The following is a 13,424-nucleotide window of genomic DNA, read 5'->3' on the forward strand; positions in this document are numbered from 1 at the left end:
GTGAAACATCAGAAAATGACAACTTTATTATAAATCATTCAACTTCTACTCATATGATACGATGCGAAGGCTTCAAGACAAAATTAGACTTTATTTATAAAAACGTAGCGATGGCCGTTCACTTCCACAGCTCTCCCAGAGGTTGCGTCTGCGCCGCGTGGATGGCGTCCAGACTTTTCAGGGCGATGTCTTTGTGAACATCGTCCACGCTCCCGGACGCGTCCACCACCTGCACGGGACGAGGACGCGACATGAGAGAGGAAGAAGATTGAGCGCCAAGGACGGTCTTGGGAATCCTCACCTTCCAGTTGACGGACGAGTCGTCCATGAGCTGACGAAAGCGGTCGAGCACGGCGCTCTGGAAGGCGGCGTCCTCGTAGCGCTCCTCGCCGTAGCGACCTCGTGAAGCCGCCTCTGCCGGGCTCAGCTGCAGAAACAGGACCACGTCCGGTTTGGGCAGACCCACATCCGATCTGGTGCACCAGTCCAGACTGAAACCCTACAACGCCAACAGTTTCTCACAGAATTACAATTATTCAAGTAAAATTAATCTTTCCTCAAAGTTGTGTGAGAGCAAAAAAAAAAAAAAATCTCCAAAAACGACAACTATTTACTCTTGTAAAATGATATAATTTTCTTTTGTAATATTAAAACTTGTTTGGTAAAATTCTAAGGAAATGTATTTGGGGACACACCGGCTGAGGATCGGGTACCTCACCGGTTTGGCACTAGTGAAGGCGGCCCCAGAGAAGGCGTACCGGTCTACCACCAGCGTGGTGCCTTGCTCCAGCTTTCTCTTCATCTCAGGCCTAGCGGGGGAAAAAAAAGTCATGGCGTTATCACAAGAATAAAGCTTGAGTCATCCACTTGTGAGGAAAAAGTCAGACTACTTACACCATTTCCCAACGGTTGGCGGAGAAGAGAAGATGCACCGTGTGGTCCTCCAGCTCGCTCTTCTTCTCCAGGTACGCACTTATCAGCTTTCCGATTGTTGTGCTTCTGTCTGCCAAGAACCAAGCACAAACAGAAAACACTTTCTTTACCCCTTAAGTACTTTAAGCATCATTGGTTCAGCCCGAAATGCTATTACTTTTCCTGATTTTTTTTCAATGGGACAGTGGTGACAGTACTTGAGAGGGAGTTAAAACATTTCTGAGAATTGTCTGTGTTACTACTGTACCACATTTGCATCTCACAGATAAATGCACCTTTTGGTCTATGAAGGGATCAGAGAATGTCACATCTAAAGACTGACCATACATTCGAAACAATACATTCTCTGACACGAGATGTTTATATCCCAAAATAAGTGGTGTAAAGCATAAAAAAGTTCAATTTTTTAAGAAATGTAGAGGTTTTAATTTCAATACCAGGCAGTTTCTAAATATAGTTTGAAAAGAAATCTACAGTTCACCAATTTTATGTAGACAATTGATGAAAGGAAAATACTAATGCGTGCATCGGAAACGTAAATAGAGTTGGGTTAGGTTGGAAGAAGCAAAACTGTGCAGGCTACGCAAGCTAGCCGAAGTTCGTGTCGGGACTCACCGGGAAACCTCATCATCTCCGCCGGGTATCCGCTCTGCTGCAGCGCCTGGACCAGCATCTTGCACTGGGTGGTCTTCCCAGCTTTGTCTACCCCCTCCAAGACGATGAGCGCGCCTCGCTTGGCCGCCATGCCGGTAGACAAAACGCTGGATGTAGCCCGATGGCTCTTCCCGCGTTCGAAAATGTAAACACGGAAGTCTGGAGTCGCACTTCCGCTCCGTTGCGGTGAAGACCCCGCCCCTTGTGGAACGTCATCACGCCGTACGCAATGAGCGACTGTGGAGCGGAGGAGGAAACGACGCACATAACGCCGACAGCTAAGCTAAAAGAGAAGCTCGTGCGAGTTTCTCGCGTCGTGTCCAAATAGACATTGAACTGTGAAATACAGAAACGATACTGTGTACACGTTTGTTTCCAAATCAGTTTAGCTTGTATTTTTTTGGTAATTATATTTACCAAGATTGCGTTCGTTGTTGACACGTGGCTCGTTGGTCTAGGGGTATGATTCTCGCTTCGGGTGCGAGAGGTCCCGGGTTCAAATCCCGGACGAGCCCAAAGTTTTGCCAAGGAGTCAATACTCCAAGGTGGCGTCCATGACAATTCCAGTAAACCGGTTGATTTGCTTCTCTGGTATAACTGGAATGAGTACATTTTGTGGTGGTTCTTGGCCGGAGGGCATGTATTAAAATCAACAGTCAGTACCAAGAATTAGTCTCGGTCGGCACAGTGCTTGACTGATCGGTAGTTCAGTCTCACAGTGCAGATGTACAGGATTCGATTCCAGCTCCATCCTTCATTGATTGTGTATCCTGCTTAAAACATTTTCTCATTCAATGCAACATCAATCAATAGAATTTAAAATAATTTCAGGTGGCACGATAGTCTGCTGCTTAGCACATCCACCTTGCAGTGTTGAGGTGCAGAGTTTGATTCCAGCTCCAGCCCTCCTGTGTGGTGTGGAGTTTGCATGTTCTCCCCGTACCTGCATCACGTTTCCTCCGGGTACTCGGGTTTCCTCCCCGATTCCGAAACCATGCATGGCAGGTGAATGAAACACTCCAAATTGTTTGATTGTGAGTGTGAATGGTTTTTCATCAATGTGTGCTCTGTGATTGGCTGGCAACCAGTTCTGTGTGTAGCCCGCCGACTGCCCAAAGATAGCTGGGAGAGGCTCCAACACGCCCGCGACCGTTGTGAGGATAAGCGGTTTAGAAAATGGATGGATGTAACACAAATTTATTAGTAGCAACTAGTAATTTAAAAAAGTTTAAAAATCAAACCTTTTTCATTTGTGCTTGTTGTTATTCTCTTACAATATTGATTTAACTCTGAAGGTAGATGGTCCAAGGGTATGATTCTTGCTTTGGTTGCGAGAGGTCCCGCTTTCAAATCCCGGATGAGCCCAGGTTTGGCTCCTCAAGCATTTACACTGGGGGCTGACTTCACTTCCGTTGGTAGCTTATTCCACTCATGTGCAGCATGACAGCTAAATGCTGCTTCACTATGTTTGCTTCGAGACCTCAAAGACATCCTCGGTTTTTTTACTCAATTAGCATTTCTTCATTGTAGTCAGGACCCGAGTATGGACAGGCTTGTGGTGGCTTGCCTTTGTCTTTGGTCCGTCCAGAGGCAAAAACAAGTGCAAAACATCGCAGTTGAAAGGATATAGAGTTACAAAATTTTACCTAATGGCATGTGGCTCGTTGGTCTAGGGGCATGATTCTCGCTTTGGGTGCGAGAGGTCCCGGGTTCAAATCCCGGATGAGCCCAGTTTTGGTTCCTCAAGCATTTACACTAGGGGCTGACTTCCCTTCCGTTGCCAGCTGCTTCACCATGTTTGCTTTGAAACCAGAAATGAGCATTTCTTCAATGTCGTCAGGACTGAAGTATGGACACGCTTGTGGTGGCTTTTCTTCGTCTTTGCCTCGTCCTGAAGCAAACACCACAAAATCAAGTGCAATCATTGACAACACTGAGCAGTTGAAAGGATATAGATTTAATGAATTGGTTCAAAGACAGGTGGCTCGTTGGTCTTGGGGTATGATTCTGTCTCGCACCCAAAGCGAGAGGTCCCGGGTTCAAATCCCGGACGAGCCCAATTTTGGTTCCTCCCTAAGCCAAGGAGTCAATACTTCCCGTGTGGGGTTTGCATGTTCTCCCTGTTCATGCGTGGGTTTCCTCCCAGATGCCGAAAAAATGTCTGGCATGTCAATGGAACACTCGAAGTTGTCCTTCGGTATCATTGTGAGGGCGAATGCTTGCTTGTCTTTGTGTGCCCTGCGATTGGCTGGCGACCAGTTCTGGGTGTACCCCGTCAACTGCTCGAAGACAGATGGGATAGGCTTCAAAGCATTTACACTTGGGGTTGACGTCACTTCCGTTGGCAGCTTATTCCACTGGGGTGGAGCATAGCAGCTAAATGCTGCTTCACCATGTTTGCTTTGAGACCTGGGCTGAATCTGCAGTCCTCAAAGACATGCTAGAGTTTTACTCAATTACCATTTCTTCAATGTAGTCAGGACTCACGTATGGACACGCATGTGGTGGCTCGCCTTTGTCCTTGCTCCAACCTGAAGCAAACACCACAAAAACCATGTGCGGTCCTTGGCAACACTTAGCAGTTGAAAGGATATAGAGTACTAAACTCTTAATTTAGACAGGTGGCTCGTTGGTCTAGGGGTATGATTCTCGCTTTGGGTGCGAGAGGTCCCGGGTTCAAATCCCGGACGAGCCCAGTTTTGGTTCCTTAAGCATTTACACTCGGGGCTGACTTCCCTTCCGTTGCCAGCTGCTTCACCATGTTTGCTTTGAAACCAGAAATGAGCATTTCTTCAATGTAGTCAGAACTCAAGTATGGACACGCTTGTGGTGGCTCGCCTTTGTCCTTGCTCCGCCCTGAAGCAAACACCACCAAACCAACTGCAATTATTGACAACACTGAGCAGTTGAAAGGATATAGATTTAATTAATTGTGCTAATGACAGGTGGCTCGTTGGTCTAGGGGTATGATTCTCGCTTTGGGTGCGAGAGGTCCCGGGTTCAAATCCCGGACGAGCCCAGTTTTAGTGTTTCCCTGAGCCAAGTAGTCAACACTTCCTTTGTGGGGTTTGCATCGTTTCCCTGTGCATGCATGGGTTTTCTCCGGGTTTCCTCCCACATTTCAGAAACATGTCTGGCATGTAAACGGAAAACTCTCAATTGTCCCTCCGTGTGATTGTGAGCAGGAATGGTTGTTTGTCTTTGTGTCCTGGGATTGGCTGGCGACCAGTTCTGGGCGTACCCCGCCGACTGCTCGAAGACAAATGAGATAGGCTTCAAAGCATTGACACTTGGGGTTGACTTCACTTCCGTTGGCAGCTTCTTCCACTGGTGTGGAGCAGAACAGCTAAATGCTGCTTCACCATGTTTTGCTTTGAGACCTGGGCTGAATCTGCAGGCCTCAAAGACAGACTCGAGTTGAATTCAATAACCATTTCTTCAATGTAGTCTGGACTCAAGTATGGACACACTTGTGGTGGCTCGCCTTTGTCCTTGCTCCGCCCTGAAGCAAACACCACAAAACCAAGTGCCGTCCTTGGCAACACTTAGCAGTTGAAAGGATATAGAGGATTTCACTTTGAAACTAGACAGGTGGCTCGTTGGTCTAGGGGTATGATTCTCGCTTTGGGTGCGAGAGGTCCCGGGTTCAAATCCCGGACGAGCCCAGTTTTAGTGTTTCCCTGAGCCAAGGAGTCAATGCTTCCTGTGTTGGGTGTGCATGTTTTCCCGGTGCATGCGTGGGGTTTCTCTGGGTTTCCTCCCACATTCCAAAAACATGTCTGGTATGTCAATGGAACACTGTAAACTGTCCCTTGGTGTGATTGTGAGCGTGAATGTTTGTTTGTCTTTGTGTGTCCTGCAATTAGCTTGCAACCGGTTCAGGATGTACCCCGCCTACTACCCAAAGACACCTGGGATTGCCTCCAAGCTTCAAAGCATTTACACTTGGGGCCGACTTCACTTCTGTTGGGAGCTTATTCCACTGGGGTGGAGCATAACAGGTAAATGTTGCTTCACCGTGTTTGCTTGAAGAGCTGGGAGCCACTCAAATTATCGCATTTGAAATAATATAGACGTAATTAATTTTTGTTCAGGCAGGTTGGCTCGTTGGTCTAGGGGTATGATTCTCGCTTTGGGTGCGAGAGGTCCCGGGTTCAAATCCCGGACGAGCCCGGTTTTACTGTTTCCCGGAGCCAAGTCGTCAACACTTGCTGTGTGGAATTTGCATCTTCTCCCTGTGCAAGCGAGGGATTTCTCCGGCGTTCCTCCCACACTCCAAAAACTAGGCTGGCATGTCAATGAACACTCTATATTGTCCCTTGGTGTGATTGTGAGCGTGAATGGTTGTTTGTCTTTGTGTGTCCTGCGATTCGCTTGCAACCGGTTCAGGGTGTACCCCGCCTACTACCCAAAGACACCTGGGATTGGCTCCAAGCTTCAAAGCATTTACACTTGCGGCCGACTTCACTTCTGTTGGCAGCTTATTCTACTGGGGTGGAGCATAACAGCTAAATGCTGGTTCACCGTGTTTGCTTGAAGAGCTGGGCGCCACCCAGTCGGACAAATCATCGCAGTTGAAAGAATATAGATGTAATTAATTGCTGTTAAAGCCGGTTGGCTCGTTGGTCTAGGGGTATGATTCTCGCTTTGGGTGCGAGAGGTCCCGGGTTCAAATCCCGGACGAGCCCAGTTTTAGTGTTTCCCGGGGCCAAGTAGGCAACACTTGCTGTGTGGGATTTGCACCTTCTCCCTGTGCAAGCGTGGGATTTCTCCAGGGTTCCTCCCACACTCCAAAAACTTGGCTGGCATGTCAATGGAACAATCTAAATTGTCCCTTGGTGTAATTGTGAGCGTGAATGGTTCTTTGTCTTTGTGTGTCCTGCAATTGGCGAGGTACACCCAGAATTGGTCGCCACAGTTCTGGGTGTACCCCGCCTACTACCCAAAGTTACCTGGGATAGGCTTCAAGCTTCACAGCATTTACACTTGGGGCTGACTTCACTTCTGTTAGCAGCTTATTGCACTGGGGTGGAGCATAACAGCTAAATGCTGCTTCACCGTGTTTGCTTGAAGAGCTGGGCGCCACACAAATCATCACATTTGAAATAATATAGATGTAATTAATTTTTGTTAAAGCAGGTTGGCTCGTTGGTCTAGGGGTATGATTCTCGCTTTGGGTGCGAGAGGTCCCGGGTTCAAATCCCGGACGAGCCCAGTTTTAGTGTTTCCCTGAGCCAAGTAGTCAACACTTCCTGTGTGGGGTTTGCATCGTTTCCCTGTTCATGCATGGGGTTTCTCCGTGTTTTCTCCCACATTTCAGAAACATGTCTGGCATGTCAATGGAGCACTCTAAATTGTCACTCCGTGTGATTTTGAGTGTGAATCGTTGTTTGTCTTTGTGTCCTGGGATTGGCTGGCGACCAGTTCTGGGCGTACCCCGCCGACTGCTCGAAGACAAATGGGATAGGCTTCAAAGCATTGACACTTGGGCTTGACTTCACTTCCGTTGGCAGCTTCTTCCACTGGCGTGGAGCAGAACAGCTAAATGCTGCTTCACCATGTATTGCTTTGAGACCTGGGCTGAATCTGCAGTCCTCAAAGACATACTAGAGTTTCTTCAATGTAGTCTGGACTCAAGTATGGACACACTTGTGGTGGTTCGCCTTTGTCCTTGCTCCGCCCTGAAGCAAACACCACAAAATCAAGTGCCGTCCTTGGCAACACTTAGCAGTTGAAAGGATATAGAGTACTAAACTCTTAATTTAGACGGGTGGCTCGTTGGTCTAGGGCACAGGTGTCGAAGTCCGGTCCTCGAGGGCCGGTGTCCTGCATGTTTTCCATCCCTCCCTGCTGCAACACACCTGATCCAAATGAACAGCTCATCAGCAAGCTCTATCGGAGCCTGATAGTGATCCTGATCATTTGAATCAGGTGTGTTGCAGCAGGGAGGGATGGAAAACATGCAGGACACCGGCCCTCGAGGACCGGACTTCGACACCCGTGGTCTAGGGGTATGATTCTCGCTTTGGGTGCGAGAGGTCCCGGGTTCAAATCCCGGACGAGCCCAGTTTTGGTTCCTCCCTGAGCTCAGGAGTCAATACTTCCCGTGTGGGGTGTGCATGTTTTCCCGGTGCATGCGTGCGTTTTCTCTGGGTTTCCTCCCACATTCCAAAAACATGTCTGGCATGTCAGTGGAACACTCTAAATTGTCTCTACGTGTGATTGTGAGCGTGAATGGTTGTTTGTCTTTGTGTGTCCTGCGATTGGCTGGCGACCAGTTCTGGGTGTACCCCGCCAACTGCTCGAAGACAAATGGGATAGGCTTCAAAGCATTTACACTTGGGGTTGACTTCACTCCCGTTGGCAGCTTCTTTCACTGGCGTGGAGCAGAACAGCTAAATGCTGCTTCAACGTGTTTGCTTTGAGACCCAAAGACATGCTAGGTTTTTATTCAATTAGCATTTCTTCAATCTCGTCAGGACCCGAGTGTGGACAGGCTTGCGGTCGCTTGCCTTCATCCTTGCTCCGTCCTGAAGCAAACACCACGAAAACCATGTGAGATCCGCAAACACTTAGCAGTTGAAAGGATATAGAGGATTTCACTTTTAAACTAGACAGGTGGCTCGTTGGTCTAGGGGTATGATTCTCGCTTTGGGTGCGAGAGGTCCCGGGTTCAAATCCCGGACGAGCCCAGTTTTAGTGTTTCCCAGAGCCAAGTCGTCAACGCTTGCTGTGTGGGATTTGCATCTTCTCCCTGTGCAAGCGAGGGATTTCTCCGGCGTTCCTCCCACACTCCAAAAACATGTCTGGCATGTCAATGGAACACTCTAAATTGTCCCTTGGTGTGATTGTGACCGTGAATGGTTCTTTGTCTTTGTGTGTCCTGCGATTAGCTTGCAACCGGTTCAGGGTGTACCCCGCCTACTACCCAAAGACACCTGGGATTGCCTCCATCATGGTAGTCCTTCGAAAGGTCGAAGATGACACGTCAGTGTTGGTGTTGGTGTTTGCGCATATGAGCTTGCAGCCCAAATGTGGATGCGCAGCTCTTGCCGCAGAGCTGACAGGATACAGCAGTGTTGGGATTAAGCACTCTGTTTTTCCGGGCCAGCCTTTTGTCATCCAGGCTCTGTAGCCGGTTTCTTTCAAACTGTTTTGTGCCTTTGCGAATGGATGCCCTCCAGGCCGGTCTGTCCTGGGATAGGGTTTGCCATTGGTCAACTGGGATGCCGTAGGCCTTGAGGGTTGACTTTAGAACGTCTTTATAACGCTTCCTCTGCCCCCCTGTATGCCGTTTCCCAGTTGACAGCTCAGCATGGAACAGTTGTTTAGGGAGTCTGCTGTCATCCATGCGAGTGACGTGGCCTGACCAGCGAAGCTGTGACTGGTTCAGCATGGCTTCGATGCCAGTGGTCTCAGCCCTCCGAAGGACCTCCTGGTTGGGTATCTGGTCCTTCCAGTCAATGCGGAGAAGTTTGCGAAGGCAGCGCAGGTGGAAATGATCCAGCTTCTTGATGTGCCGCCTGTAACAAGTCCATGTCTCGCAGCCGTACAGCAGAGACGGCAGCACCACGGCACGGTAAACCTTCAACTTGGTCTTGATCGAGATGCCCCGTTGGATTGCCTCCAAGCTTCAAAGCATTTACACTTGCGGCCGACTTCACTTCTGTTGGCAGCTTATTCCACTGGGGTGGAGCATAACAGCTAAATGCTGCTTCACCGTGTTTGCTTGAAGAGCTGGGCGCCACCCAGTCGGACAAATTATCGCAGTTGAAAGAATACAGATGTAATTAATTGTTGTTAAAGCAGGTTGGCTCGTTGGTCTAGGGGTATGATTCTCGCTTTGGGTGCGCGAGGTCCCGGGTTCAAATCCCGGACGAGCCCAGTTTTGGTTCCTTAAGCATTTACACTCGGGGCTGACTTCCCTTCCGTTGCCAGCTGCTTCACCATGTTTGCTTTGAAACCAGAAATGAGCATTTCTTCAATGTAGTCAGAACTCAAGTATGGACACGCTTGTGGTGGCTCGCCTTTGTCCTTGCTCCGCCCTGAAGCAGACACCACCAGACCAACTGCAATTATTGACAACACTGAGCAGTTGAAAGGATATAGATTTAATTAATTGTGCTAATGACAGCTGGCTCGTTGGTCTAGGGGTATGATTCTCGCTTTGGGTGCGAGAGGTCCCGGGTTCAAATCCCGGACGAGCCCAGTTTTAGTGTTTCTGAGCCAAGGAGTCAACACTTCCTGTGTGGGGTTTGCATGGTCTCCCTTTGCATGCGTGGCTTTTCTCCAGGTTTCCTCCCACATTCCAAAAACATGTCTGGCATGTAAACGTAAAACTCTCAATTGTCCCTCCGTGTGATTGTGAGCAGGAATGGTTGTTTGTCTTTGTGTCCTGGGATTGGCTGGCGACCAGTTCTGGGCGTACCCCGCCGACTGCTCGAAGACAAATGGGATAGGCTTCAAAGCATTGACACTTGGGCTTGACTTCACTTCCGTTGGCAGCTTCTTCCACTGGCGTGGAGCAGAACAGCTAAATGCTGCTTCACCGTGTTTGCTTTGAGACCCAATGACATACCAGATTTTTATTCAATTAGCATTTCTTCAATCTAGTCAGGACCCGAGTGTGGACAGGCTTGCGGTGGCTTACCTTCGTCCTTGCCTCCATCCTGAAGCAAAAACATCGCAGTTGAAAGGACATAAAGTTACTAAATTTTACTGAAGGATATGTGGCTCGTTGGTCTAGGGGTATGATTCTCGCTTTGGGTGCGAGAGGTCCCGGGTTCAAATCCCGGACGAGCCCGAGGTTTTGGTTCCTCACCTCGCCAAGGAATCAACACTCAAGGGTGGCCACTCCAATTCCATAAAACCGGTTGATTTGCTTCTCTGGTGTGACTGGAATGAGTACAAGCATAATTTGTGGTGGTTTCTTGGTACAAAAGCTGCGTGTGTCAACACAGAGTGTAATCAAAGACACCGGGACATCCGATTCCTGGACCTTGGCAACACTTTTGGATCCGTCCCCCATTCTGTCACTTGGACAGCCTTCAACTTCATCCACCTCCCAAAGACCGTCACAAACCTGGTGAGAAACTACTTCCGCCATCTGCAATTCTGTGTCCAAACAACAGAATACGCGACGTCACGGCAATCTTTGGAAGTGGGAATATTGTCTAGTTTTCCCTCTCGCCTTCACCATGGCAATGGAAGTGATCATTTCAGCTTCCAAACGGGTGAACGTCTGACGGGGGTGGACAGCGTCAACCTCCCTTCCGCGCAATCAGGACCACTTTGACCTCAACCGTTGCGTGCCCCAAACACCTGCTGGGAAAGCTTCATGCCACCATTACGTGGGCACGGATGAAGTTGAAACACAGCAAATCCCGAAGCATATCAAAGCCACGGTCGGCTTTTATTCAATTAAATGTAACGCAGTCAGGACAGCATGTGCAGGCTTGGGATGTCTTGCCTTGGTCCTTGCACCGTCTTGAAGGAACCCCCCAGCCCCCCAAAAAAACCAGTAGCTCGCATTTGAAAAGGATATAGATTTTTTTATTTGGGTATGTGGCAGGGCGGCTCGTTGGTCTAGGGGTATGATTCTCGCTTTGGGTGCGAGAGGTCCCGGGTTCAAATCCCGGACGAGCCCACTCTTTTACCCTTCCCACGTAAATATTTCCCCCATCCAATCTGTCTCAGCTCATTTCAGCATCCCCGACGTTTCAAAACCGCCGTTGTCTGTCGTCCAGCTGCTCTTGACAAAGGACAGGCCGCCTCCTCCGGGCCGCCTGCTTCCACAGCTGCTCTCTGCAGACGTTACAGCAGGCAACCGGGATCCGCCCCCACAATCCCAACAATAGCAAAGAAACAAGCTGCGCCGCCTTCATTCATAAGGCAAAACCTCCCTCGGCAGCAAGCGACTCACTCTCGCGGTTGATATTTTGAGTTCTACTACTCTGCTGTAAGTACGTGCTTTGTTGTTGTTGTTTTTCCTCTTTGTTGGTGACGGACGCACTGTGTGCAACTTGCTGGGTCGTAAATAAGAGTAAAGCCTTATGGGATTGTTGGAAAATAGAATGAATGGACATTTTGGAATTCAAGTCATAAAAATCACGGCAATTGACACCGTCATACCTTAGTGCAAAAATGTGAGATTTATCATCCAGTCTTTTTACTGCAATTTTTTTTTTTTTTTTTACAAATATGAGTAAGTACATAATAGTGTCAATAAATGTGTCTGTGTATTCTCAAAAACATGCGTGGCCACCGATTTTCTGATCCTATTCTCCGCACAACCTTTCGCACTCACACTCACACCAAGGAAGAATTCACAAAACGCCTTAGTATACACGGTCTTTTTTGGCTGCAAAAAAACAAACAAAAAAAAAAACTAATGTACAATATATTGTATATATTTTATAATATTTCTAATTGTATCTATGATTCTATATATTTTTTATTTGTAGAAATGTATATGCAATACACATTTATGCCATCTATTGTAGCATTTTTGTCAACATTTTCTGACTGTTTTACTGTTTATGACTGAAAACAAGAGTACGAATAAGTGAACCACAGTATCAGGAAATAAAAAAAAAAAACAATCAACCCATCCAAGCATATCATTTACAGTAACAAGGAAGTGCTGCTGGATTTCCTGCATCACATTTTTTTGTGTTTCTTTTATCCTTCCGAAAGGTCATAAAAAGTGTCAAAATAAGTTCAACAATTAAAAGCGGTGATAAAAGTGTCATCATAAATTCAACCATGAAAGTACATCAAACAAAATACTTACAGGTGTGTTTTAACCCTTTCATGCACCAATTCAGGATAACGTGTAGGTTACAGTAACTGCTGTCCCTGAAAGGGTTAAAATCAGTGAGCGGCTGTAAAGTAAAAGCGAAATAAATCAAAACTACTCACCCAGTCGTCGCTTCTGGTGCTGAAGTGCTGATCAAACGTCAGTGTGTAGCTCTTTGCTACACTTTAGGACCTTCAGTCCTGTTCTATGCTGAGTTGAAAAACGTCAAAACAATCCGGCCTTTCTTTGAGGAATTTGTATGTTTGCCAGAGTACCTGGAGAATACCCGTACTTTCCGTGGGTTCTCTCCAGGTTCTCTGGCCTCCTCACACTTTCCAAAAGACTCAAATTGTCCATCGATGTGAATGCGTGTCAATGGTTGTCTCTTTGTGCATTGTGATCGGCCGGTGACAAGTCCAGGTGGGATGGACGCCGTTAACATCATCTTGCGCCCCTGCAGAGAGGCGTCGCCAGGGGGTCCTCCATGGTGCTGTGCGGCGAGGGCGACTGCAGCGTTTGCCTGCTGGCCTTCTCCCGGGCGGAGCGCGTCCCTCGGCTGCTGCACTGCCAGCACACCTTCTGCCAGACCTGCCTGGAGGCCATGGCGGCGCGCTCGGCGCCGGGAGGCGTTGGGCCGGCGCTGAGCGTGCGCTGCCCACTGTGCCGCCGCGTCACCTGCGTGCGGCGGGGCCTCAGCCTGCAGGAGGCGCTGTGGGTTGACAACGCGCTGTGGGAGCAGATACCGAGCGACCGGGAAGACGATGACGACGAAGACGGGATCAAAGACTACAGGGAGGAGGCGAGGGCGGCCACGCCCCGAGCACAATGGTAGCTATCAAGACGACCTCTTCATTCTGCGTGATCTTTTTTTAAAAAATCGTTCAGCCCGATAAGAAACAAACTTGAAGGTCTCTGTCGTCCCAGCAATTCCGCCAGACACAAGCTGAAGTTCCGCTTCTTCTTCCGCAAGTTTACACTGACCAAGAGGCCCCGAGAGCAGATTCTGCCCAGCAGTAATGTGTAAGTCGGACACCCCCCC

General features: G+C 48.5%; 2 protein-coding genes and 13 non-coding genes across 20 annotated transcripts; 14 read left to right on the forward strand and 1 right to left on the reverse strand.

Moving 5' to 3' along the window:
- Positions 1-7: 7 nt before the first annotated feature.
- Positions 8-1,761, reverse strand: dtymk (deoxythymidylate kinase (thymidylate kinase)). 2 transcript variants are annotated; one of them, XM_019897122.1, is made up of 5 exons: positions 1,549-1,757; positions 895-1,003; positions 719-809; positions 302-499; positions 16-229 (listed from the first exon to the last, which is right to left on the reverse strand). In XM_019897122.1, the coding sequence occupies exons 1-5, from the start codon at positions 1,676-1,678 to the stop codon at positions 119-121; spliced, it is 639 nt and encodes a 212-aa protein (XP_019752681.1). In that variant the 5' UTR covers positions 1,679-1,757; the 3' UTR covers positions 16-118. The 2 variants fall into 2 exon arrangements, with proteins under 2 accessions (XP_019752679.1, XP_019752681.1); XM_019897120.1 differs by having other exon boundaries at positions 8-499; positions 1,549-1,761.
- Positions 1,762-2,030: 269 nt separating this feature from the next.
- On the forward strand, positions 2,031-2,102 carry trnap-cgg (transfer RNA proline (anticodon CGG)). Its single transcript has one exon. It is a non-coding gene; the product is annotated as a tRNA-Pro (tRNA).
- A 1,143-nt stretch (positions 2,103-3,245) lies between these two features.
- trnap-ugg (transfer RNA proline (anticodon UGG)) lies at positions 3,246-3,317 on the forward strand. Its single transcript has one exon. It is a non-coding gene; the product is annotated as a tRNA-Pro (tRNA).
- Positions 3,318-4,210: 893 nt separating this feature from the next.
- trnap-ugg (transfer RNA proline (anticodon UGG)) lies at positions 4,211-4,282 on the forward strand. The gene has a single exon. It is a non-coding gene; the product is annotated as a tRNA-Pro (tRNA).
- Positions 4,283-4,534: 252 nt separating this feature from the next.
- On the forward strand, positions 4,535-4,606 carry trnap-ugg (transfer RNA proline (anticodon UGG)). The gene has a single exon. It is a non-coding gene; the product is annotated as a tRNA-Pro (tRNA).
- A 574-nt stretch (positions 4,607-5,180) lies between these two features.
- trnap-ugg (transfer RNA proline (anticodon UGG)) lies at positions 5,181-5,252 on the forward strand. Its single transcript has one exon. It is a non-coding gene; the product is annotated as a tRNA-Pro (tRNA).
- A 436-nt stretch (positions 5,253-5,688) lies between these two features.
- On the forward strand, positions 5,689-5,760 carry trnap-ugg (transfer RNA proline (anticodon UGG)). Its single transcript has one exon. It is a non-coding gene; the product is annotated as a tRNA-Pro (tRNA).
- Positions 5,761-6,203: 443 nt separating this feature from the next.
- On the forward strand, positions 6,204-6,275 carry trnap-ugg (transfer RNA proline (anticodon UGG)). The gene has a single exon. It is a non-coding gene; the product is annotated as a tRNA-Pro (tRNA).
- Positions 6,276-6,729: 454 nt separating this feature from the next.
- Positions 6,730-6,801, forward strand: trnap-ugg (transfer RNA proline (anticodon UGG)). The gene has a single exon. It is a non-coding gene; the product is annotated as a tRNA-Pro (tRNA).
- A 1,406-nt stretch (positions 6,802-8,207) lies between these two features.
- On the forward strand, positions 8,208-8,279 carry trnap-ugg (transfer RNA proline (anticodon UGG)). Its single transcript has one exon. It is a non-coding gene; the product is annotated as a tRNA-Pro (tRNA).
- A 1,120-nt stretch (positions 8,280-9,399) lies between these two features.
- Positions 9,400-9,471, forward strand: trnap-ugg (transfer RNA proline (anticodon UGG)). The gene has a single exon. It is a non-coding gene; the product is annotated as a tRNA-Pro (tRNA).
- Positions 9,472-9,723: 252 nt separating this feature from the next.
- Positions 9,724-9,795, forward strand: trnap-ugg (transfer RNA proline (anticodon UGG)). Its single transcript has one exon. It is a non-coding gene; the product is annotated as a tRNA-Pro (tRNA).
- Positions 9,796-10,318: 523 nt separating this feature from the next.
- On the forward strand, positions 10,319-10,390 carry trnap-ugg (transfer RNA proline (anticodon UGG)). Its single transcript has one exon. It is a non-coding gene; the product is annotated as a tRNA-Pro (tRNA).
- Positions 10,391-11,161: 771 nt separating this feature from the next.
- trnap-ugg (transfer RNA proline (anticodon UGG)) lies at positions 11,162-11,233 on the forward strand. Its single transcript has one exon. It is a non-coding gene; the product is annotated as a tRNA-Pro (tRNA).
- Positions 11,225-13,418, forward strand: LOC109531968 (RING finger protein 186). Of its 5 annotated transcripts, none has more exons than XM_019896507.1 (3): positions 11,225-11,549; positions 12,846-13,213; positions 13,294-13,418. In XM_019896507.1, exons 2-3 carry the CDS (start codon positions 12,870-12,872, stop codon positions 13,400-13,402), a joined length of 453 nt encoding a protein of 150 aa, XP_019752066.1. In that variant the 5' UTR covers positions 11,225-11,549; positions 12,846-12,869; the 3' UTR covers positions 13,403-13,418. The 5 variants fall into 5 exon arrangements, with proteins under 5 accessions (XP_019752066.1, XP_019752065.1, XP_019752069.1 ...); XM_019896506.1 differs by having other exon boundaries at positions 11,227-11,545; XM_019896510.1 differs by having other exon boundaries at positions 11,231-11,545; positions 13,356-13,415.
- Positions 13,419-13,424: the final 6 nt, after the last annotated feature.

The sequence above is a fragment of the Hippocampus comes genome, unplaced genomic scaffold, assembly GCF_001891065.2.
Source record: "Hippocampus comes isolate QL1 unplaced genomic scaffold, H_comes_QL1_v1.1 scaffold22, whole genome shotgun sequence".
Classification (NCBI taxonomy): Eukaryota; Metazoa; Chordata; class Actinopteri; order Syngnathiformes; family Syngnathidae; genus Hippocampus; species Hippocampus comes.

What these genes read in the sequence shown, in the direction of transcription:
- dtymk (XM_019897120.1), bottom strand. Translation starts at nt 1,678, where the DNA reads ATGGCGGCCAAGCGAGGCGCGCTCATCGTCTTGGAGGGGGTAGACAAA. An exon ending in GGAGATGATGAGGTTTCCCG is followed by an intron (nt 1,004 to 1,548) that starts GTGAGTCCCGAC and finishes GGTTCTTGGCAG; the next exon opens with ACAGAAGCACAACAATCGGA. An exon ending in CCTTCACTAGTGCCAAACCG is followed by an intron (nt 500 to 718) that starts GTGAGGTACCCG and finishes TTGGCGTTGTAG; the next exon opens with GGTTTCAGTCTGGACTGGTG.
- LOC109531968 (XM_019896507.1), top strand. Translation starts at nt 12,870, where the DNA reads ATGGTGCTGTGCGGCGAGGGCGACTGCAGCGTTTGCCTGCTGGCCTTC. An exon ending in GCCACGCCCCGAGCACAATG is followed by an intron (nt 13,214 to 13,293) that starts GTAGCTATCAAG and finishes ACAAACTTGAAG; the next exon opens with GTCTCTGTCGTCCCAGCAAT.